The sequence below is a fragment of the Fusarium keratoplasticum genome, chromosome 5 (genome assembly GCF_025433545.1).
Source record: "Fusarium keratoplasticum isolate Fu6.1 chromosome 5, whole genome shotgun sequence".
NCBI lineage: Eukaryota > Fungi > Ascomycota > Sordariomycetes > Hypocreales > Nectriaceae > Fusarium > Fusarium keratoplasticum.
The window spans coordinates 567,536-588,460 of record NC_070533.1 but is presented as its reverse complement, the minus strand read 5'-3'; the positions used below and the strand labels follow the sequence as shown (position 1 = coordinate 588,460).

The 20,925-nt window shown below is 52.8% G+C and overlaps 8 protein-coding genes and 1 pseudogene across 9 annotated transcripts, besides 1 other annotated feature; 6 read left to right on the top strand and 3 right to left on the bottom strand.

Annotated features, from left to right (window-relative positions):
* Positions 1-1,313: 1,313 nt before the first annotated feature.
* NCS57_00685000 (uncharacterized protein) lies at positions 1,314-2,420 on the top strand (the record flags this gene model as incomplete). Its single annotated transcript, XM_053056723.1, has 3 exons — positions 1,314-1,510; positions 1,580-1,728; positions 1,915-2,420. The coding sequence occupies 3 exons, from the start codon at positions 1,314-1,316 to the stop codon at positions 2,418-2,420; spliced, it is 852 nt and encodes a 283-aa protein (XP_052912918.1).
* A 1,193-nt stretch (positions 2,421-3,613) lies between these two features.
* Positions 3,614-3,982, top strand: NCS57_00684900 (uncharacterized protein; the record flags this gene model as incomplete). The annotated part of the gene is made up of 2 exons (XM_053056722.1): positions 3,614-3,694; positions 3,749-3,982. 2 exons carry the CDS (start codon positions 3,614-3,616, stop codon positions 3,980-3,982), a joined length of 315 nt encoding a protein of 104 aa, XP_052912917.1.
* Positions 3,983-4,238: 256 nt separating this feature from the next.
* On the bottom strand, positions 4,239-5,262 carry NCS57_00684800 (ELYS domain-containing protein; the record flags this gene model as incomplete). Its single annotated transcript, XM_053056721.1, has 3 exons — positions 4,239-4,766; positions 4,819-5,054; positions 5,109-5,262. The coding sequence occupies 3 exons, from the start codon at positions 5,260-5,262 to the stop codon at positions 4,239-4,241; spliced, it is 918 nt and encodes a 305-aa protein (XP_052912916.1).
* Positions 5,263-5,577: 315 nt separating this feature from the next.
* On the top strand, positions 5,578-10,198 carry NCS57_00684700 (Structural maintenance of chromosomes protein; the record flags this gene model as incomplete). The annotated part of the gene is made up of 3 exons (XM_053056720.1): positions 5,578-6,444; positions 6,492-9,833; positions 9,959-10,198. 3 exons carry the CDS (start codon positions 5,578-5,580, stop codon positions 10,196-10,198), a joined length of 4,449 nt encoding a protein of 1,482 aa, XP_052912915.1.
* An 812-nt stretch (positions 10,199-11,010) lies between these two features.
* NCS57_00684600 (uncharacterized protein) lies at positions 11,011-12,074 on the top strand (the record flags this gene model as incomplete). Its single annotated transcript, XM_053056719.1, has 4 exons — positions 11,011-11,229; positions 11,278-11,438; positions 11,516-11,834; positions 11,889-12,074. 4 exons carry the CDS (start codon positions 11,011-11,013, stop codon positions 12,072-12,074), a joined length of 885 nt encoding a protein of 294 aa, XP_052912914.1.
* A 187-nt stretch (positions 12,075-12,261) lies between these two features.
* On the top strand, positions 12,262-14,157 carry NCS57_00684500 (uncharacterized protein; the record flags this gene model as incomplete). Its single annotated transcript, XM_053056718.1, has 1 exon — positions 12,262-14,157. One exon carries the CDS (start codon positions 12,262-12,264, stop codon positions 14,155-14,157), a length of 1,896 nt encoding a protein of 631 aa, XP_052912913.1.
* Positions 14,158-14,820: 663 nt separating this feature from the next.
* Positions 14,821-15,694, bottom strand: NCS57_00684400 (annotated as a pseudogene). The gene is made up of 5 exons: positions 15,601-15,694; positions 15,504-15,537; positions 15,236-15,363; positions 15,080-15,182; positions 14,821-14,920 (listed from the first exon to the last, which is right to left on the bottom strand).
* Positions 14,821-15,694: a sequence feature.
* Positions 15,695-16,135: 441 nt separating this feature from the next.
* On the top strand, positions 16,136-16,649 carry NCS57_00684300 (uncharacterized protein; the record flags this gene model as incomplete). The annotated part of the gene is made up of 2 exons (XM_053056717.1): positions 16,136-16,510; positions 16,563-16,649. 2 exons carry the CDS (start codon positions 16,136-16,138, stop codon positions 16,647-16,649), a joined length of 462 nt encoding a protein of 153 aa, XP_052912912.1.
* Positions 16,650-17,674: 1,025 nt separating this feature from the next.
* Positions 17,675-20,556, bottom strand: NCS57_00684200 (Nucleolar protein 58; the record flags this gene model as incomplete). Its single annotated transcript, XM_053056716.1, has 5 exons — positions 17,675-17,920; positions 17,972-19,094; positions 19,153-19,468; positions 19,987-20,441; positions 20,489-20,556. The coding sequence occupies 5 exons, from the start codon at positions 20,554-20,556 to the stop codon at positions 17,675-17,677; spliced, it is 2,208 nt and encodes a 735-aa protein (XP_052912911.1).
* Positions 20,557-20,925: the final 369 nt, after the last annotated feature.

Below are 20,925 nucleotides of genomic sequence, written 5' to 3'. Positions count from 1 at the left end.
CCAAACGGTGCACACTCATTCCAAAACATTCTTACATCTGGAAGACTGAGTGTGAAGGTACTCGTGTTGGTGTATGTCAAAGGCCGATCAGTCGTGCTGTTGCTGCCCTTTCTCCCATCGCTGTTGACCGTCATTGCATATTCGAGGGACCCTTGACTTATTTCTGAGGCCCCCAACATTTTCAAACTCTAAAAGATCAATGTTTTGTTTACATCCCTGGCGTTGTTGGTTGCTCGACAGTCCCTTGCCCTTTATTCGCTGAGCAGTGTCCACCATTGCAGGAGGGTCCATGCCGCCTTGCATAGTTGTTGGTCGTTCTCTTCCGAATTAGGAGTCTGAAAAATACCTCGTGGAGCTTTTTGGTATAGATTCTCAAGGCGGGGAATGCAAGTCTCACTTGAGGAGGTGTGATGCTAAGAGAGTCACGCGATGATAGGGGTAGTTGGTGGTTTCTCACTACTACGACACTTGGTCTTCTCGTCCTCTGAGGGCAATATCACGGTTCCAACGAGGATTCCGACTACACTTCCCATTATTTTGCTGTTCAGTTGCCCTACATATCTGACCTAGCGGGCAGACTTTCAGACCGCTTTTTGACTTGATACCCCCTGACTGCTCCAAGACTCATTGCAGATAGCAAATGTAGATCTCATGTATGTGTCTACTCAAGGAAAGACTGCGGCCTTAGAAGTGGTCACCTATGACTGTGGATACCTTGATGACGAGAGGCTGGTCGTCTCTTCTCCGACCAGGACATAGACCATGTGCCAGTGTCACTCCAACGTAGATAAATCATCTACCTATCTGGCCTCCAGAAAGCTATATCCCTAGGAAATTTAAAAGAAGCTCAAAGCTTTTAATGTGTGTTTAAAAAAACCCGGCACATGCCTTTAAAGTCATGTCGGTCTAGACATGAAGGAACAAAGGGCTCGCTTGGGAGGCTCAGGAACCAGACATCAAGAAAGAAAATGACTTGGCAGAAGACAAAGCCAGCCAATGCATCAACCAGTTCATTGAGATTCTGGAACATTCAATGTGATGCACTGTCATTTCTGCTGCTTTTGACAGAAGGAGGTGGCTCGAGTATGGTTCACTGTCCTTTGAGCTCGCTTTAATAAAGGCCGTGAACCACACTCTAAATAGGAACTATCGAGAAATGGCCGAGCTTTCCATTGACAGAAATTAGAAATTTATGTGTCTCTGAATAACCTATATACAAGCGCAGTTCCTATGTTTGAAAATACCATGTTGACACTGGCAGGCAGTGGCAGCTCCCGTGTATACTCTCCTGATGTATGAGCAAAGCAATCAACATGCACGCCGAATCAAAAATGTTTCGACTATCACCATGCCTCATGGTATCAAAGCGCTACCGCTGGACCGCTATCCTTGCTGTCCTTACTATCTTGTCCATCTTCTTCCTCTTCCAAAACTGCGACTGCCTCTCCCAGAGGGCTCCGAGGCCCAATGCCAACACTGACATCGATTGGTCGCGCTTTGCATATATACAGTATGTCACCAACAGCGCGTACCTATGTAATTCAGTCATGTTCTTCGAGTCTTTGCATCGTCTGTCCAGCAAGGCGGACCGTGTCATCATGTTTCCCTCCCGCATGCTCAAGTCCGACGACGACAGTAGCAACGATGTCCGCCTACTCCGAAACGCTCGAGATAAATACAACGTCAACCTCATCCCCATAACAATTCAACGCAGAAATGGTGCAGACAGTAAGTTTTCACAAAATAGGCATGTCTGGGATCGCTTGCTAACGCTACCTCGTTCTGAAGGGACCTAGGCGGATTCTTACACCAAGCTGCTTGCTTTCAACCAGACCCAGTACCGCCGCGTACTCTCCGTTGATTCCGATACTGTTATTCTTCAAGATATGGACGAGCTGTTTCTACTACCTTCAGTGCCCGTGGCCATGCCCCGAGCCTACTGGCTGTGGCCGGATAGGGAGATTCTCTCGGCCCACGTCATGGTCATCGAGCCCTCGCAAGTCGAGTTCGGCCGCATCATGGCCAAGATAAACTCGGCATCCGGGCGTGAATACGACATGGAAATCATCAACTCCCTCTACCGCGACAGCGCCCTCGTCCTCGCCCATCGCGGATACGCCATGTTGACTGGCGAATTCCGTAGCGACAACCACACCATGTATCTCGGTTCTGATGTTGAGATTTGGGATCCTTCCATGGCCTACAGCGAGTCCAAGCTTATTCACTTTTCCGACTGGCCACTCCCAAAGCCCTGGCTGCCCATGTCTGAAGAACAGCGCACCAAGCTTCAACCTGACTGCACAACCACTGCAGACGGTACTGAGGATTGCACCGCAAGGATAATCTGGAATTCTCTTTATGCGGACTTCAAAAAGAAACGAAAGGTAATAGCCCCGCCCAAAGTGTCATCGGACGTCTAGTCTAACATGTTATTAGCAAGTCTGTGGTTGAGGTGTTGGCTGGAGGACAGGGCAAATGCCGTTGACTGCCGGAGTACTTGTTTTGCAACGACAAAGGCATGAGCTCTTTGGCTAAGAGAGTAAGCATGCATAAAATTAGAAATAGAGGGCACGCGCCCATCATCTTACATGGGCTAGATTAATAGAAGGTGTCCCGAGGGACCCAAAACATGTCCTGTTTGTCCACTCATTCGGCGACCATTGGCACACCTCGGTTAAAATGAAGTGCGCAAGATATGTCTTAATAGAGTGAATGATTCCTAATGCCTAAAATCATGGCCTTAATCATCTAAAAAAGGGGGTGATGCAGTTAATCCATCGACGCCGACGCGATGCCCAACCATCTGCCAAGTTCATAGGGCCCTACTCTGCATACCCGCTGATGTTGAGTTTGAGATATGAACAAATACTCGTTCTTCAAGGCAGAAGCTCATGCTCTTGCAAGTTAGAGTAGAGGCTTGACATTCATGAAGTATTCAGTCTTGAATGATGTTATCTGTGTGATCACCTCAGGCCACTCAGGTTCCTGGGGGCGCGACGTGCACCCATCAACTCGTCCATCTTTTCCAACCCCAGACAAAAGGCGTAGGGAAAAGAGTGTCACATTTCTCATCTAACCGCCGTCCTCGACCCGAATATCTGGTACGCCCACGATGAGACCTAACCGAGCTCTTGGTCCTCGCTCCCGGGATGCCATGGCAAGATCCCATTGGCCAGAGACACCAACACGTTGCTTATCATTCTTGAGCGTGATAGGTTTTTAGTCTCATCCAGACTTTCGGAAACCACTTAGAGCCTGTTGGCAGGGGGTCTCAACCCCAGACCCGCAAATACTGGGCGTCAAGCATCCGGATTGATCAGCCCTGCGACGCTGTCAGCGTCGTCTAGTGGCAACACCATGAATATCATCGCCAGCCCGACTTGGCAGGCCAGAGCATGAGTTGATTGGGCTCTATTTGTGTCTCGGAGTGTTTCGCTTCTGGATTATTGGCACTAAGGGGTGTGCTACCGGCCCAACATCAGTGGTTGATGTTGTAGGTGCCCACTGGTATAAGAAGCGGTGGCCGGTATTCCATCTCTTGAGCTTCCAGACATCCTCTTTATCCAGGAACTCAAGCCTTCAACCTGCATCGAAAATCCCAAAGCTCATCAAGATGCTGTCAGCTTTCCTGCTCCTACTCCTGGCCACCACAAGCCTAGCCATGCCTCCGCCAACCCATGAGCTGGTGAAGCGGGTAAGTTTCATGTTCACCCTTACCCTGCTCTACCAACTAATGACTTCGTTGTAGAACGTGACTGCCAGCTCCACATCCACCTCCACATCCACAAGACATGATTGCATGCAAAATTGCACATCACAGTGCGGCCATGGTAGTGTTTGTGATTTGGTGTGTTCCATCCTCGGATGCCCCAACATGAAACGAGCGGATCTTTCGGGCGAATTCGAGAAGGCAGAGGTAGCGAGAAGGTCGGATGACGAAGACAAAGACGGCTTTGAAGATGTTGAGGTGGTCGAGGCATAGCACGTTAAGTGATGCCATTTGAAGGCGGATTTCTTATACCCCCAGTGCAAACATTCCGGAATGACATTAGGAACGAGATAAACGAAGCAATGATAAATAGTTAATGGATCTCGAATTTTCTGTAATAACCGTTAGCCGGCCAAAGGGGGCGACGCAGCTAACCCAAATCAACGCCGACGCTATGCCCAACCATCTCCCAACCTCCGAGAGAATCCAAAGAAACAAAAGAGCTGGAATCCGAGGCAGCAGAGTGACTCTACTCTGCATGTCCACTGATCCCTCCCTTGATGCCTTCAAGAATGCCGGACCAGTGTCCACCTTGCCGAACCTTGGACACATCAGAGAACTGATCACAGGTGATCTTCCGAATGAGAAGAGTATCTTTGGCCTTCTTGTGTGTCTTTCCATCGCCCCTGAGCAGGTATTCTTCGAACCATCCCTCTTCGGCGGTGTCGAAGGGGAGGAACGCAAGCTCGGCGGCCCGGTCTGCGTAGTCTTCGCCCTGATAGTCCAGAACAGCGCCCACAAGCTTTCGGAACAGAAGCTCACGGGTGTGAGGAGGATGTGTTCGAGAGTAGAAGAGCGCTTCAGAGACGTTTGTTTGAGCCATGGCATCGAAGAGCAACTCGAGAGCGGCCGAGGTCTTCAGGATAGGCTGCACCGCGTAGAAGTAGGAGAGCGCGATACTGAAGTCTTTATCGGAGGCACGGCGGACGAGGACGGTGATGATGTCGTCGGCAAAGTCTGGGATGAGTGAAGGGTGCGAGATGTATTCAAGGGCTCGCTATGACAGGTCAGTGGATTGTGAGCATGGCTAGGCATGTAGAGGAACCTACAGAGAAGTCGTGTCTGTCAAGATACCACAGGCCCTTCATGAAGATTTCGTACTTCTTGGGCATTCCAGATGCCTCTACAAAGGCCTCCGAGACGCTCTCGTGTTCCGAGGTTTGGTCAAAGTCGAGGAGGATGTAGTAGAAGATGGAGTATTTGTGATGCATAGACATGTTGGCTTCGCAGATTTGTTGGTGCAATTGCTTCAGCGCATTGTCGGTCTTTGGAGGGTAGATCTTAGCTGTGAAGAAGAAATCAGTGAATGCGACGGTATTGCATCTATGTTAGAGCCTACCTTTGGTGATTCCCACAGCCCTCAAAACACGGTCGATGAAGAGTGCGCCATCGAAGCTTTTGCGACAAGCCTCGATGTCGGATTGGGCCTTGCGATCGTATGGGTTCGTCGCCTCAGAGGAGAATACATGGTGGATATTGGCGTAGTCGAACATTTTGTTGGATTTGGGAGTAACTCTAGAAACCTTGAGGAGCTTGAAGAGCTTGGAGCCATCGCGAAACGGTCAAAGTGTGAGCTCTGAGCTGTCGCGCTTTCACGTGACTCAGTTGGCGCCAGGGCACCCCGCGCCGGCAGGCGCCTTCAGGGGATTGTTTACAAACTGTGGGACTGATTGGGACATTTCCAAACAAACGCGGGGCGCAACCACTTTATTATCATCTCAACCCAACACCCTTGAGCGACGCCCTGGCATTTGCGCTGCATGAGCAATACGTCGTTTTTCGATTAGATACCCCTACGAACACTCACAATGTCGGGCGCATCACCGACAAGACCGACCCGGCGGGCCACCAGACGCACCGCAATCATTGACTCTGATGATGAGGATGACCTTGTCTCCAACCGCTCCAGGATCCAAGAGGAGGAAGAGGACTATGAGCCAGAGCCGCAAAAAAGCCCTCGACGGCAAACACGAGGTGGACGCAAGTCGGCAACTCCCGCTGCCGCACCCAAACCACGAGGCCGTCCCCGCAAGAGTGCCGCCTCCACCGCCTCGATCGAGCCCAGCGAGGTGTTTGATGCCGACTCGACGATCAAGCCTGAGCCAGAGTCTGCGAAGAAGCCGGCACCCCGGAAGCGCAAGAGTGCATCCACGAGAAGCTCAATCGGATCCATCCCTGACCTTCCTCCTCCCACACCGCAAGCCGGCTCCCCAGAGACCTCGAGGATAGAAGCATCCCAGGCGGATACTTCAACATCCAGTGTGAATACTACGACCGTCGATGATACCCAGGCTACCATCAAGCCTATCAAGCCCATGGACACCATTATGGAGAAGCCCATGGACATTGTGCTCAAGTCGCGGACTGTGACCATACCCATTGTGGAGGACACAACACCCAAGGCCCGTATTGTTTTGACGCACCTCATCTTGAACAATTTCAAGAGTTATGCCGGCAGACAAGAAGTCGGCCCCTTCCATGCGTCGTTCTCGTCCGTCGTTGGCCCCAACGGTTCTGGCAAGTCCAACGTTATCGACTCGCTCCTCTTCGTCTTTGGTTTCCGAGCCAGCAAGATGCGGCAAGGGAAGATTTCGGCCCTTATTCACAACTCTGCTCAGCATCCGAACTTGGAGTACTGCGAAGTTGCCGTTCACTTCCAGGAAGTCATGGATCAGGTATGAAGCCTTAGTCCCAAGCCTGTTACCCTTACTAACATGTTCAGCCTGGTGGTGGCCACGAGGTTATTCCTGACTCCGAACTCATTATCTCACGAAAAGCGTTCCGAAACAACTCGAGCAAATACTACATCAATGGCAAGGAATCCAACTTTACGACAGTCACCACTCTCCTCAAAGACCGAGGCGTCGATCTGGACCACAAGCGATTCCTGATTCTTCAGGGTGAAGTCGAGTCGATTGCTCAGATGAAGCCCAAGGCTGCGAATGAGCATGACGACGGCCTGCTCGAGTACCTCGAAGACATTATCGGAACCTCCAAGTACAAGACGCCAATCGAAGAATCCGCCGCCGAAGTCGAGACCCTCAATGACGTTTGCATGGAGAAGAGCGGTCGAGTTCAGCACGTCGAGAAGGAAAAGAACAGCCTCGAGGACAAGAAAGACAAGGCAATTGCCTACATCCGAGATGAAAACGAGCTGGCCATGAAGCAGTCTGCGCTTTACCAGCTCTTCCTTCACAAGTGCAGCGAGAATGTTGCTGTGACCCAAGAAGCCATCAGCCAGATGCAAGCTCAACTCGACGCCGAGCTTGAGAAGCACCACGGCAGTGAGCAAATCATCAAGAGCCTCGAAAGCGAGCACGCCAAGGGTGCCGAGGAGTTTGAGGCCCAGGAGAAGCAAACACAGACCCTCGTCAAGGAGATGTCCAAGTTTGAGCAGGAGCGTGTCAAATTCGACGAAAAGCGAAAGTTCTTGGAGGACAAGCGTAAGAAACTTGAAAAGACCATCGCCAACGCCGAAACAACATCTGCCGAAGCCGACGAGACCATTGAGCAGTGTGGGGAGGAAATCGAAATCCGAACCCAGGCGATCGGCGAACTTGAGGAACAAATCCAAACCGCTGAAGCTGAACTCGCCAAGATCCGTGACAGCTTGAAGGGGAAGACTCAAGCTTTCTCTGACCAAATCGCCGCTCTTCAAAAGTCTCTGGAGCCTTGGATGGAAAAGATCAACCAGAAGCAGTCGGCAATTGCTGTCGCAGAGAGTGAGCTTAGCATTCTCCAAGAGAAGGCCAATGCTGGTACTGTCGCTTTGGAAGAGCTTGAGGCCAAGATTGTCTCCATCGAGGAGGGCAAGGCCGCCAAGAAGAAGGAGCTCAAGTCTTGCCAAGCGGAAAAGGCTGAGCTTCTGAAGGAGGCCGCCAAGATGGAGTCTGAGTTACAGGTTCTCTCCGAACAGGAACCCAAGATTCGCTCCAAGATCTCCAACGCGCGCCAAAAGGCCGACGAAGCTCGTTCAAGCTTATCTAACACGCAAGCTCGAGGCAACGTCCTCGCCGCGCTAATGCGCATGAAGGAGTCTGGCCGTATTGATGGCTTCCATGGACGCCTGGGTAACCTTGGTACCATTGATCAAAAGTACGATGTCGCCATCTCAACAGCCTGTGGTGCCCTTGACAACTTTGTCACCGAGACTGTCGAGGCTGGTCAGCAGTGTATCGAGTATCTCCGAAAGAACAACGTTGGACGAGGCAACTTCATATGCTTAGACAAGCTGAGAGTTCGAGATCTTTCGCCTATTCAGACTCCTGAGAACGCCCCTCGACTGTTTGATCTCGTCCAAGCCAAGGAAGACAAGTTCCGACCCGCCTTCTACCACGCCATGCAAGACACCCTCGTCGCTACAGACCTCGCTCAGGCGAACAGGATCGCATACGGCGCAAAGCGATGGCGAGTCGTCACTCTTGACGGAGAACTCATCGACAAGTCTGGTACTATGTCGGGTGGTGGCACAACTGTCAAGAGAGGCCTCATGTCTTCTAAGCTCGTCTCAGATGTGAGCAAGGATCAGGTCGCCAAGCTTGAGAGTGATCGCGATGGATGGGAGGCCAAGTTCCAGGAGTTCCAGGAATACCAGAGGGAATGTGAGACTCGCCTCCGAGAGTTGAATGAGCAGATACCTCAGCTCGACACCAAGATGCAGAAGCTCAATCTTGAAATCGAGAGCGCCGAAAGGAACGTCGCCGACCTTCAGCGACGCATCAAGGAGGTCAGCAAGGAGCACCAGCCCTCGCCCACTGACAACAGCCGCATTGCCGCTCTGCAGAAGGAGATCGCCAAGCTCAACAAGGAAGTGGAGAGGCTTCACGAGGAGACCTCCAGCGTGGAAGAGGAGATCAAGGCTCTGCAGGACAAGATCATGGAGGTGGGAGGTGAGAAGCTTCGTGCGCAGCGAGCCAAGGTCGATGCCATCAAGGAGGAGATTTCATCCAACAATGAGGAAATCTCCAATGCCGAGGTTCGCAAGGTCAAGGCTGAGAAGCAGAAGATCAAGCTCGAAAAGGACCAAGCGAAGTCCACCAAAGAACTCGAAGCAGCCGCCCGTGATCTGGAGAAGCTTGAAAACGATATCAACAACCAGGGCGAGATCGCTGAGCAGCTTCAGGCCCAGGTTGAGGAGGCTGAGCAGGGCCTGGCCGCCAAGAAGAAGGAGCTCAAGTCGCTTAAGAAAGAGTTGGATGAGAAGACAGATGAACTGAACGAGACAAGAGCAGTCGAGATTGAGATGCGTAACAAGTTGGAGGAGAACCAGAAGGTTCTCGTTGAGAACCAAAGACGACTCCGCCATTGGGACGACAAGCTGTCCAAGCTTGTCCTTCAGAACATCGACGACCTCATTGGCGGTTCTTCGAGCCAGTCCAGGTCTCAGCCGAAGGTCAAGCCGCAACCGAGTGACGATGGAGACGTGGATATGGACGACGCTCCCCAAGATGATGTGGACATGACCGACGCCCCTCAAGAGGACGAGGAAGGCGAAGAGGAAGAGGAGGAAGATGAGGGCGAGCACAATGGCCAACCCAGCGAGCTTCCCCGGTATACTCCTGACGAGCTTGCTGACATGCGAGAGGAGACACTCAAGGGCGAGATTGCTGCTCTAGAGGAAAAGACACAGAACGTCAATGTCGACCTGAGCGTCCTTTCGGAATACCGAAGACGTGTGGAAGAGCACGCGGCTCGTTCTTCAGACCTACAGTCGGCCATTGCACAACGAGATGTGGCCAAGAAGCGGTGCGACGATCTTCGGCGCCTGCGGCTGGAAGGCTTCATGGAAGGTTTCAGTGCCATCTCCCTCAGGCTGAAGGAGATGTATCAGATGATTACCATGGGAGGAAACGCGGAGCTGGAGCTGGTGGACAGTCTTGACCCCTTCAGCGAGGGTATCTTGTTCAGTGTGATGCCGCCCAAGAAGAGCTGGAAGAACATCAGCAACCTTTCTGGTGGAGAGAAGACGCTGAGCAGTTTGGCATTGGTGTTTGCCCTGCACCACTACAAGCCAACACCACTGTATGTCATGGACGAGATCGATGCTGCGTTGGATTTCAGAAACGTGAGTGCCACCCTGCCCCTGAGACACTCGGCTGTGAATCGGCCATTGAAGCTTACGCTCGCGTGGGCATGCCATATCGCTTCCCTACTCTCTCGCATTTCGATAACAGCTAACACAGTCACCAGGTCTCGATCGTTGCCAATTACATCAAGGAGCGTACCAAGAACGCCCAGTTCATTGTCATTTCGCTGCGCAACAACATGTTTGAGCTTGCGGCGCGGCTGGTTGGAGTGTACAAGGTCAATCATATGACCAAGAGTGTGACGATTGAGAACAAGGACTTTATCGTGAGACCCCAAGGGCAGCAACAACAGCAGCAACGAGTCCAGGGGGGTAATCCGACAACGACATTACCGTTCAGGTGATGAGCTGTCTGATGGTGTTTGGTACGGAGTTGTGTCATGATGATAATGCGGGTAATGAATGACTACAGGATGGGGGCTAGATTATGATATTTGACGATATTTGCATTGACAGATCAGCGAGCGATACGACGATGGTGATACCGTGTTCTCATGTCGAGTGCAATGATACTCGTCTCTTCTCAACTGAGATCTAATTATATTCAGCTTATCCAGGGCTTTACAGCTTGACTTGTCATCATCCTCGAGTTGCCTCGTCTCATCATCAACTCGTACCACGCTCGCGTCCCACGATCCAGGAACCGGCTTTTGTGCCACCACCTTGAGTCGCCATGGACTAAGACTCGACTGGGCTTTGCAGCCTGGGACATTAAGGATTCAAGCCACTCGCCGAGTCCCAAGCGACCCTTCCCGTGCCTCGTGGTCACGACGCAGATAGCCGTTCACGTCTGCCGCGAACCGTCGATCTGGCAGGCGCACACGCAGTGGCACGCGGGTGACAGCTGCAGGAGATGTCCAATCTACGGAGGGGGACACCTTCAAGTGCCGAGGTCGAGACCAACTGCGAGATGTCGTGGTGTCTCGGCAGATTCACTTCCACGTCTCGCAGGTCGAGTCGAGTTCGGCGTCCTGAAAAGGATGGCTGCGTTATCAGTGGGCGAGAAGGACGGGCGGCCTCGTACTAGAGATTCAGGAGACGCTCGTGATGGTTAGGTACGTTCTATAAGAAACCTCGAGGCAGTCTTGGAAGAGCAACACTACACTCTTCACACACAATCATCTCCCAACACGCTCGTTTCTCTTCACTGTTCATCATGTGGAGGCTACTCCCCATTACGCTCCTCCGCCTAGCTTCCGCGTTTCCTACCAACTGGAACGGCACGACCACTTGTCCTCAAGATGCCCTCTACACGTCCCTCATTGGCGATGGCGGCGAGTTTTGCTCGAGTGTTCTTGAGGGGAGCCACTGCGGGACGGGGTATAGCACGCCTCCGGAGTATATGAGATATAACCAGACGCAGATATCATCCTATGTGAGCGTTCTCCCTGTTGATGTCGGGAAATGTGCTAATGTGGAGTAGTGCGAGTGTATCCTGACGGACTCGAGTGCTGTCACGACGTCGGCAAACTCTTCCAGGGAGACGACGGGAGATATCACGGTTACAACCGCGGACTCGGCTTCTCAGACTGGAAGTCAGAGTGTTTCGGAGACACAGTCTGAGATGGGAAGGCCAGGAGGGCCGTCGGATTCGACGTCGATGGCAACGACAGAAGGGCCAATGTCGACACCTACAGGCTCTTCGAATGGGACTGATTCAGCTTCGTCATCTCTTGGGGAAGCAACCGGAAGTGGTACCTCAGGGACGGCATCCAACGAGTCGCAATCAGTGGCAACTGGTTCCAGGAACGCGACGACTGGATCTGCCCCGTCCTCCTTTGGTGGTACCCCCTCGGGTTCAACCTGGGCGACAACGACGGGAACACCAACTCCTGGTTCCTGGAATCAGACTCAATCTGCTGTGTCCTCCGAAGAAGCTTCAGGTCAGGTCGCCTCAAACTCGACATGGATGACGACGACTGGAACACCAGGGCCAATGACCTCTGGCTCTTGGAACAATACACTGTTTCCTTGGTCATCGTCTGGGGAAACAGCAAGCCAAAGTCCTTCGAACACTAAGCCTGACGATTCAAGGCCAACTATAAGTGTCTCCTGGAACTCAACCTGGCCTGCGTTGTCGTCTTCTGGGGAGGCGACAGGAGGGAGTCCCTGGAATACTCCAACCGGCGGATTGACTCCAACGGCGCATGGCACTTGGAACGAAACACGATCAGCTTCATCTTCGATCAACCGTCCTTGGACAAGACCAGCACCGGGTAACAGCACTCGCAGCTCGACAATCAGAGCCACACCCACAGGAGGTTCGTGGAATACTACCGACCCTAGAACTCCAATGCCGACGACCCAAGGAACCGTCTCATCCTTTTCACGGGCTGTGAACAACACATGGAGTACGTGGCCCCTCTCACCAACCACGGATGTCACGTCAGATCTCAATGAACCTGGAATGACGCGTTCCTGGTCAACTCGATCAACCTGGAACACCGCCACCAGCGGTTCGCTACCTTGGCCTGTTCCTGGAACCCCAACTTCGGGGAGCGGAGGAGGAGGTGTGTCACTTCCTACCGTTGCGCCCACTTCGACGTTTGCGGGCTGGAACTCGAGTATGAGCTTGCCGACTATTAGCTGGAACGCAAGTATAAGCCTGCCAACCATCAACTCGAGTATCAGCCTTCCGACTATCAGCTGGCCTTCAGGAACTCTACCATTCCCGAGCCTACCGTTTCCTACTCCTCCGTTCCCTATTCCTCCTCTACCAACACTCTCCGACTTCATACCAAGCCAGACTCCAAGCGGCAGCGTTGCACCTAGTGGAGATACCACGCCCTCTGCCTCGGGGAGCATCGACTCTGTCACAGCTCCCACAAGTCCCACGCCCACAGCCGCTCCATCCGGCAACTTCAACGAGACTGTATCTCGCTGGGGCAACGCCACGACGACTGGCGTGTCCGAGTTTCCGGCTGTTCACTATACGCACGTCACACGCACCGCGGCGCTCTCGCAGGAGACGTGCCATACTCTGGGGCCGGATCCCGAAGGCGATGCGACGAGGCGTGCGTTGCTGTATAACTCGAGACTTCGGGAGGAAAACGTCTCTATTCCGATACCGTATATCGAGTCGGTCGAGTTTGAGAGCGAAGGGCTCAATCCGCTCTACCTTACGGTTCGCGATGAACAAGGCGGCACTTACTTTGTCGATATCTCCCGTCGCGGTCAGCTGTCTGTCTTTGACCCTTCCGGGAACTCGATGTCGCTGGATGCCGTAGGGATTCACTTCTCAGGGCCCAACTGCACGTACCATATCACGATCGAGATCAAGGACATGTATGAGCAGATTGCCGACCTAGCAGGCGTGCAATGTGCTGCCATCAAGCGAAAGAGGCGCATGGAAGATATGGACTTTAAACAGGTTCTGTATCTGGAGGATCAGTGTGGTAACCCAGTCGACAAGTCTCTCAAACGGTATCCCCAACTTCTCATTGGCGGTACCGTCTGTGCAGACATCGACGTCGACGAGGAAATTGGGCGATGGGAGTTTGACTGCGCATTTCCTGGTGCTGAATCTGGATTTTTGAGGTGTCAGCAAGCCATCAAAGAGGATGTCCTCGACGTTATCACGGTAGATCCTTTTGGAGGTTCATGTCCGGATCTCTCAACGGTGGTCACCACGCTCGACGCAACCGCCCAGGACATTCTCGACCCAGATGTCCTCCGCAAAGACTTGGGAAACGAAGGTCTCACCGACAGGCAAGTCCAAGAAGCAGACGCCGCCGTCGTGGCATACACCAAGCTCTGGACGGCTCTGCGCGCCTTCTTCTCCAAGCAGTTGACCTTCTCCTCGTACGGAGCGCTGGAGACGTACGTCAACGTGTACAACACCTACCGCAGCTTCGAGACAGACATTTGCCAGTCCCTCCACGTAGACGAGATCCCCTTTGACCTCAGCCTCATCGCCGGCGCGACCAGAATCCCATCGATAACAAGCCTCAGCTGGGCACCCACAAGAACGCGCCCTTACAACATCACCATCCAAGACCCCTCCCGAATGGCCTGCTGCCCCGGAGGCAGAGTCGCCGAAACAAAGGACAGCACGTGCGCATACCCAAGAGAAGCCATTATCGAAGGAACAGGCTGCATCTGCGGCAAGAATGCGGAGGGTCTCGGCGTCGCGTTCGAATGGACAGAGTGCGGAAACTTTGTAGCAAGCTGTGAAGCAGATGGAGATTGCGGAGAGGGTTTCATGTGTTTGACGGGGAGCTGCTGTGGAGGGGGGGTTTGTGTTGATGCGTTTGCTTGTTCGCAGAATGGGACCGAGTTGGTTAAGTTTGATGGTGTGATTTAGGGTAGATGAGGGTTTCTCGAGATCCACGGATATATACGACGTTGTTGGACAGTTGGGAGTGTAATTGAATGGATTGATCTTTTTCCTTTTGAAGATGATGCTTTTAAAACGGCTATTCTTACAAATTTTCGCTGGTTTGTGCGGACTGGCATGTTGTGGTTGATATGTGAGGGCATCACAGGTTTTCGCTTCAATTCCGTTACGAAAGAGCGAGATCCAAGAGAAACACTTCACCCCAGAGCTATCCAATGGCTCAACAGAATTGAGTATAATGGCATTGCGGCATGTAATAAAATTTTACAGCATCTAACAAATCGCTGTTTGTTTCCACGAGACGCCTCTCTTGACATGCATCGTACGGTTCCTGTCAACAGTCCGAGCAGAGAAATGTGATGGAATGCACACTACTCAAGTCTACGAGGTTTTGCAATTGCGTCTTCATCCGACACGAATCAAATATTGTCACAAGTCATCACAAAAGCAGTCACAGCAAGCTCCATTGGACAAAAGATGTTGTCAAGAGGTGGACATGATTTGGCGTCCGATTGTATTTTGGAATCCGTTCAAAGATTCATAATCCCAAGTCATCATCCCATGCGTTTTTAATGCACCGTTTGTCATAAAACCAGACACCCCGGGAAGTCCCAAACCGTTTCAACACATTTAAGCCTTAGGGGCAGTAGGGACGATCTTCTTGCCGTCCTTGTTGTAGCGGACACGAGGGGGAGGGGCACGGTTGCGGCGACCGACGCGAGATCGGACACTGTGAGTCTTGTCAGTATTTCGACTGAACATACCTAGGGGGGAACTGCTCTTCTAGAGAGAAAGCAGGAGGGAGTGTTCCAAAAGTACGACCAAGGCTCATCTGAAGCACATACGCAACCAAGGCGCAGTTGTCACACTCCCGGGAAGGACAACGTACCGGACAATCTTGCCGTGGATGGCGCAAGAGACGCAGTACTGCAGCTTCAGGTACATCTTGGGTACGGTGTACTCCGCGAAGACGGAGGCATCCGAGATGTCACCTATTGTAATTGTAAGCGCTTGTCAAGAGCTGATCGAAGGAGGAAAAACGTACGAATAGCAGCAGACTCAACCATGTTGCGGATGGTGAACCGCTTGATGGCCTTGTCCTTGGGGGTGCATCGCGAGCAGTTGCTGCATCGGATGGGCTTGACGTGGCCGCGGCCCTTCTTGTTTCGGCCGCTGAGAGGTTGTTAGCGATCGTGTTCAGTGACGGAGCCAGAGCTGTCAATCGTCGGCGTCGCGAGGCTCAAGAATCTCGTCGAGAGACATCGTCGGCGGCGGTGGTGATTGTGACTGGCAGGCGGAGGAGGGAGTCGTACTTGTTCTTTCTCTTCTTGACCATTTTGACGGTTGCTGCTGGGGGTTAATACTCAGGTCCACGCGAGGAAAGGAAAGAAAAGAAGAAGAAGGACTCACTGAAATGTGCGTTATCAAAAGGCGTTGGAGTTCTGTGGCAGAGTCCACTTTTGGGTTGGCTTGTAGGGCAAAGGGGAATTTTGTCGTGGTGGAGGGGGGACCCGCTTCACACACACGCACACAAGCGCACGAGGGGCAATATTTTGCGGGCAAGGGCTATGCACAGGCGGAAACCCTAGATCATGTGACCCCACTTCTCCTCCACCCCCGTCTCCCATGAATTTCTGAGCCGGCGCCACCACCACCACGAGAGAGATCTTCTTCAACCCAACCCGCACCATCTGAGGATTGCTTAGGAAGGCAATAATTATTATTGTCGAGGTACGTCTGAAAGATGCTGCAAACACCCTTTTCCATGATGAGGGCTTCATTGCCTCTCACATGAGAATTTCATTCTCGTCGTTGTCAATTTCCCCTCCTCGCGAACCGATCGCATATTTCTCGTGTGCCCTCGAGTCGCGGGAGGAACATTGTCGCGACTTGCCATCACCACAAAACACCAAGACCTGAATTCTAACAGTCTCAGTTAGGCAAGATGCAGATCTTCGTCAAGACCCTCACGGGGAAGACGATCACCCTTGAGGTGGAGTCTTCCGACACCATCGACAACGTCAAGTCCAAGATCCAGGACAAGGAGGGCATCCCCCCGGACCAGCAGCGACTCATCTTTGCTGGTAAGCAGCTCGAGGATGGCCGCACCCTGAGCGACTACAACATCCAGAAGGAGAGCACCCTCCACCTGGTCCTCCGCCTGCGTGGTGGTGCCAAGAAGCGCAAGAAGAAGGTCTACACCACCCCCAAGAAGATCAAGCACAAGCGCAAGAAGACCAAGTTGGCTGTGCTCAAGTACTACAAGGTCGACTCCGATGGCAAGATCGAGCGACTTCGACGCGAGTGCCCCAGCGACACTGTGAGTTCTCCCCACCACATCCTCTTTTGTGACAAATACTGACAGCAAGCAGTGCGGCGCTGGTGTCTTCATGGCTGCCATGCAGGACCGTCAGTACTGTGGTCGCTGCCACCTGACCTACGTCTTCGACAAGCAATAAATGCATGACCAAGGGATTTGATTGGGATTGATGACGGAACGGATTGGGTGCCAAAAATGGGCGTTGAAGGCTGTAGCATAGAGCACATCCAGTTTCTGAGATAATGCATGCTTGATTGAGACGACAACACATGATGATTCCCCCTACTTGACTTTGCCGTGCTCCAAGTGAAGATGCTGCCATCAAGACACTGTATATTGAGGTGATGAGATACTGCCACCAATATGTTGGACGACTGCGACCGAAGCGAGAAGCGCTCCATCATCCCCTGGAATCCATCCTTTGTGCGACACATTTTGGATATCGACATGCACGAAATTACTGCAGGTACCATCAAGGCCAAGCCCAATCCGTCTTGTGAATCGCAAATATTTTCGCAGCCTCGCGTAAAACAATTGTGCCCAGCCTCGAAAAAATTCATTTCGCCAGAGCCTTGCTTGCCCTGGTGGGGCTCCCCCAGCACACCTTGGGTTTGCCTCACCGAGGTCCACCGAAGGTCAGCTGAAGTCACGCGCCAGTCGACTGATGCCATTCATGGAATTCACATACACAGCAGCATTCACGGGTGTCCAGACTTCAGTGAACTGCGTGTTTTTGAAACAAAGGGTATGAGTTCTCCCTCGTAGTGAAAAACAGGTTTACATCAAGCCAAATGCCCTCAAAACGCCCAAAAGCCATATAAGCCAGATCCTACAAACTCCTCTCAAGAAAGTGCACAAGAACCCTGGGAGGCCGACCTCTCCCACGCTCGCCGCTTCTCTAGTGTGTTGGCAATGTACAACTCTGGCGGGAGTGAGGTGTCGAGGCCGGCAGCCATGACCACCTTCTTCGCCGAGCTTCGCAAAGATGAGCGTGTCGGCAGATGTTGGTTGACGCCCTCCAGCACGTCTATCGTGACTGAGGACTCTCCATGACATCGTCTCCCATTGTCCTCGTTTCCAAAACGTTCGGCGGCCCCTGGAGCATGCTCATCCCTTGTGGAGGCGACGGCTTGCCCAGGGGGCTGTCAAGCGATCCGAGGAGCTTTACTCGTCATCGGCGACCTCCGACTTTCTCTTCTTCTTCTTCTTCTTCTTCTCACCGTCGACCTCCTTGGAGGCGGGGGCTTCCTCCTCATCTCGCTTGCGCTTCTTCTCCTTCTTCTCTTTCTTGTCCTTCTTTTCCTTCTTCTCCTTCTTGGACTTCTTGGCGGACTCGGGCTCAGGGACATCGGCCATCTCCTCGTCCTCATCGGCATCGTCGTCGTCGTCAATGAGGTCCATGACGGACTTCTGTTGATATAGTTAGCGCTGTTTTACCTCAAAGGCTGCAATTCTACATACCATGACGTCGGAGTTCTTGGCGGGCTTCTTGCCAGTGGCATAGAACTCTAACCGGTCCTCAACCTGCTGCTTGAGAGCCTCACCGAAGCGAGTGGAGGGCTCCTCAGAGAAGTTGTCGATACGGCTGGCCATACTGCACTTGTTGGCGAGGTATCGCGAGATGCGACCCTTGTTGCGCACACCGGCCTTGCCAATGAAGCTGCTGTGGTAGATGAGACCGTACTTGGGGGTGTTGCTCTTGCTCTTGAGGGCACGGAACAGGGCCTTCTCGGCACCGAGGATCTGCAGAGTGGAGGCAGGGTACTTGGAGAGGTTGGTCAGGGATCCGGCGTGCGAGATCAGGCGGGCGGCGACAGGAGTGCCAATCAGGGTCTGGAGGTTGGGGGCGACGTTGGACATCTTCTTCTCGAGGTACAGCGCAGTCGACTTGCGGTTCTCGGCCTGCTTAACGACAGCCTCGGCGAAGCCGTGGACGATCTCGAGGTCAGCGGGAGAGATGTCAAGACCCATGGACACCTTGGCGGCATCAATGATGGCCTGAGCCTTCTCGCCGTCCTCGCCAAGGAGAGCAGCAATGTCGTGGAGCTTGTCGTCGTTGAGACTCTTCTTGTCACCAATGGCAAGAACAAGCTTGGCGTAGGTCAGGTTGTCGGAGACAATCTTGATGAGCTCGGGGAAGTGCCATCCGTACCACTCGCGGACGCGCATGAAGAACTGGTTGACACCCTTGTCCTGGAAGTCGATGGTCGCGCTGGCCTGGATGATGTGGTTGTCGTTGCGGGTGACGCTGAACTTGACCTTGGCGCGAGAGTAGGCGTGACCCATACCCAGACCGGCCTTCTCGACATCGCCGGACTTGAGGCCACCGAGAAGCTTGTCGGCGTGCAGTCGGATACCGCGAATCACGTCTCCGACAATGTCAGAGGTGTCGGCAGTCTCGCACTCGATTCCGGGGAAGACGCCCTTGATCGCACCAGCAAGGTTCTTCTCGGAGACACCCAGGACGACCTTGGTCTTCTTGCCGCTCGTTTGGGGGAGGTTGAGCTCGAGGACGGACTTGAGGTAGTCCGACACGATACCCTCGGAGACGAGGTTGATGTTCTCAAGAGCCTCGACGTGGCCCCTGGGTCTATAGTTAGCATCGCGAGTCACACTACACCATAGGCGCAAGGTGTAAATACCGGAAAGGGCTGAAATTGGCCAGCTTGACCATCTTGCCGAACTTGGCGAGGTCGTTGGCAGCAGCCTGGGTCTCCTTCAACTTCAACCCCACCGCATCCTGCTGATGCACCACCTTGAAGAGGGCATAGCCCACAGGGGATTCGTAGAGAGCGTAGTCGATGTGCGACATCTTGTCTTGGTCCCAGCCGGTGTCGCAATTGGAGGGGGGTTCCGCGTCTCGAAGGGTGTTGGTGATGGCTGGAGACTGAGTTTTCGCACTTTTTTCCCAGTAGAAAATTTCTGGCAGCTCCAAGCTACGAGCACGGGCCACCGAGGCTGAATGTGGCTGGCATGAGATCACGTGATCTTATTGTGCTCCACATGTGGCTCACACTCAAGCTCTTCTCAAGCCATAGCCAGTATGCTTCAGAAATCTCCTTCAATTATTGGACGCTTTGGAATCTTGTTTTCTTAGAGTAAGTTCAAGATGCAAGAATGGCCGATGGCGAGACATAAATGTGTCGATTCTCATGTGGTATCATTCAATTGTGCTACTCTGCCTTTCGCCTTGACTCCCCACCGAGGGCCTGTTGGCCAATATGGATCCCTCAGATGAGCGCAAACAGAGCAATCGCAACGCTAAAAGATGCACTCAGAACAAGCATCTCACTAAAACGCAAGGAATATGGCCGTCAAGCTCGCTGAAAGTGCAACCAGTGCCGAAATACGCTCCCCAAACCTCGGTGCAGCTCCCAGGAACGCCCACTCTTCACAGCCCCCATGTCTGATGTTGTACGCTAAAGACTGATGGATCGCAAAGCTCTTGATCGAGTACGGGACCGTCCGACACTCACCGCCAATCTCGGTCTGGCAGCTGTTCTCGAACCAAGGCCACCTCTCAGAAGGGTCATCGGTTCCTGCCAGCATCTGTTCACAGTCTTCAAACGCGTAGATGTAAAACACCCACGGCGCGTCCTCTCCGGCTTTGATCTCTCCTGTCTGGTTTACCTGCTCGTACCAGACACGAGAATAGTTGGCCTTGGAGTCAAAGTTGTCTTGGTTGCGGAGGAGCCAGTGCACGCCGTTGGGTTCGCGAAGGTTGTAGTCCAAATCGTAGACTTTCCAGGTAGCATTCATGAAACCAGTGTCGTTGGATTGTGAGAAGATATCTGAGAGGTTAAAGCACGTGTACGCGTTCGGTAGGTCTGATGTCGTGAGGACGAGGCCTGTTGTCGTCTTGTTGGCATTGTCGGCTTGGCACGAGTCTTCTTCATCGTCGGCAAAGAACGCGACTGTGATATTTCCGTTGCTTAAAGATTGTCAGTATTAGAAAGCTAGCGAGGTAGCATTTCATACCCTATCACTTGCTGTGCAGACACATTTAGTGAAAGAAGCGCAAGTACTGAGAGCGCTTGGAACTTCATGATGCTGGACAAAATTCAGGTTGTACTTGAGCGGTAACTAGTGTCTTCAGAGATATAATAGACGAGATGCGACAAATCAGCACACCAAAGGAATGGGAATTGAGAAAACCCCTTTGCATAAATACGGCTGCCTCTAAGGGGGATTGTAGTCTACTCAAGGCGAGATGGCTGTGTTTGTCGCGACGTCATGATCAGCAGGATGGCGATCCTACGATCAACCAACAGCCCAACTTTGACAACGAAGGCATTCCTTTCTCCGGAAGGGTACCGCCGGGGGTTCTTGACTTAAGCTTATTCGCTAGTTCCTAGTGAAAGCACATGTGCCGAAGAGGCGACCGCCCGCGCTCCGTTTCTCTCGACTCTGGCGGT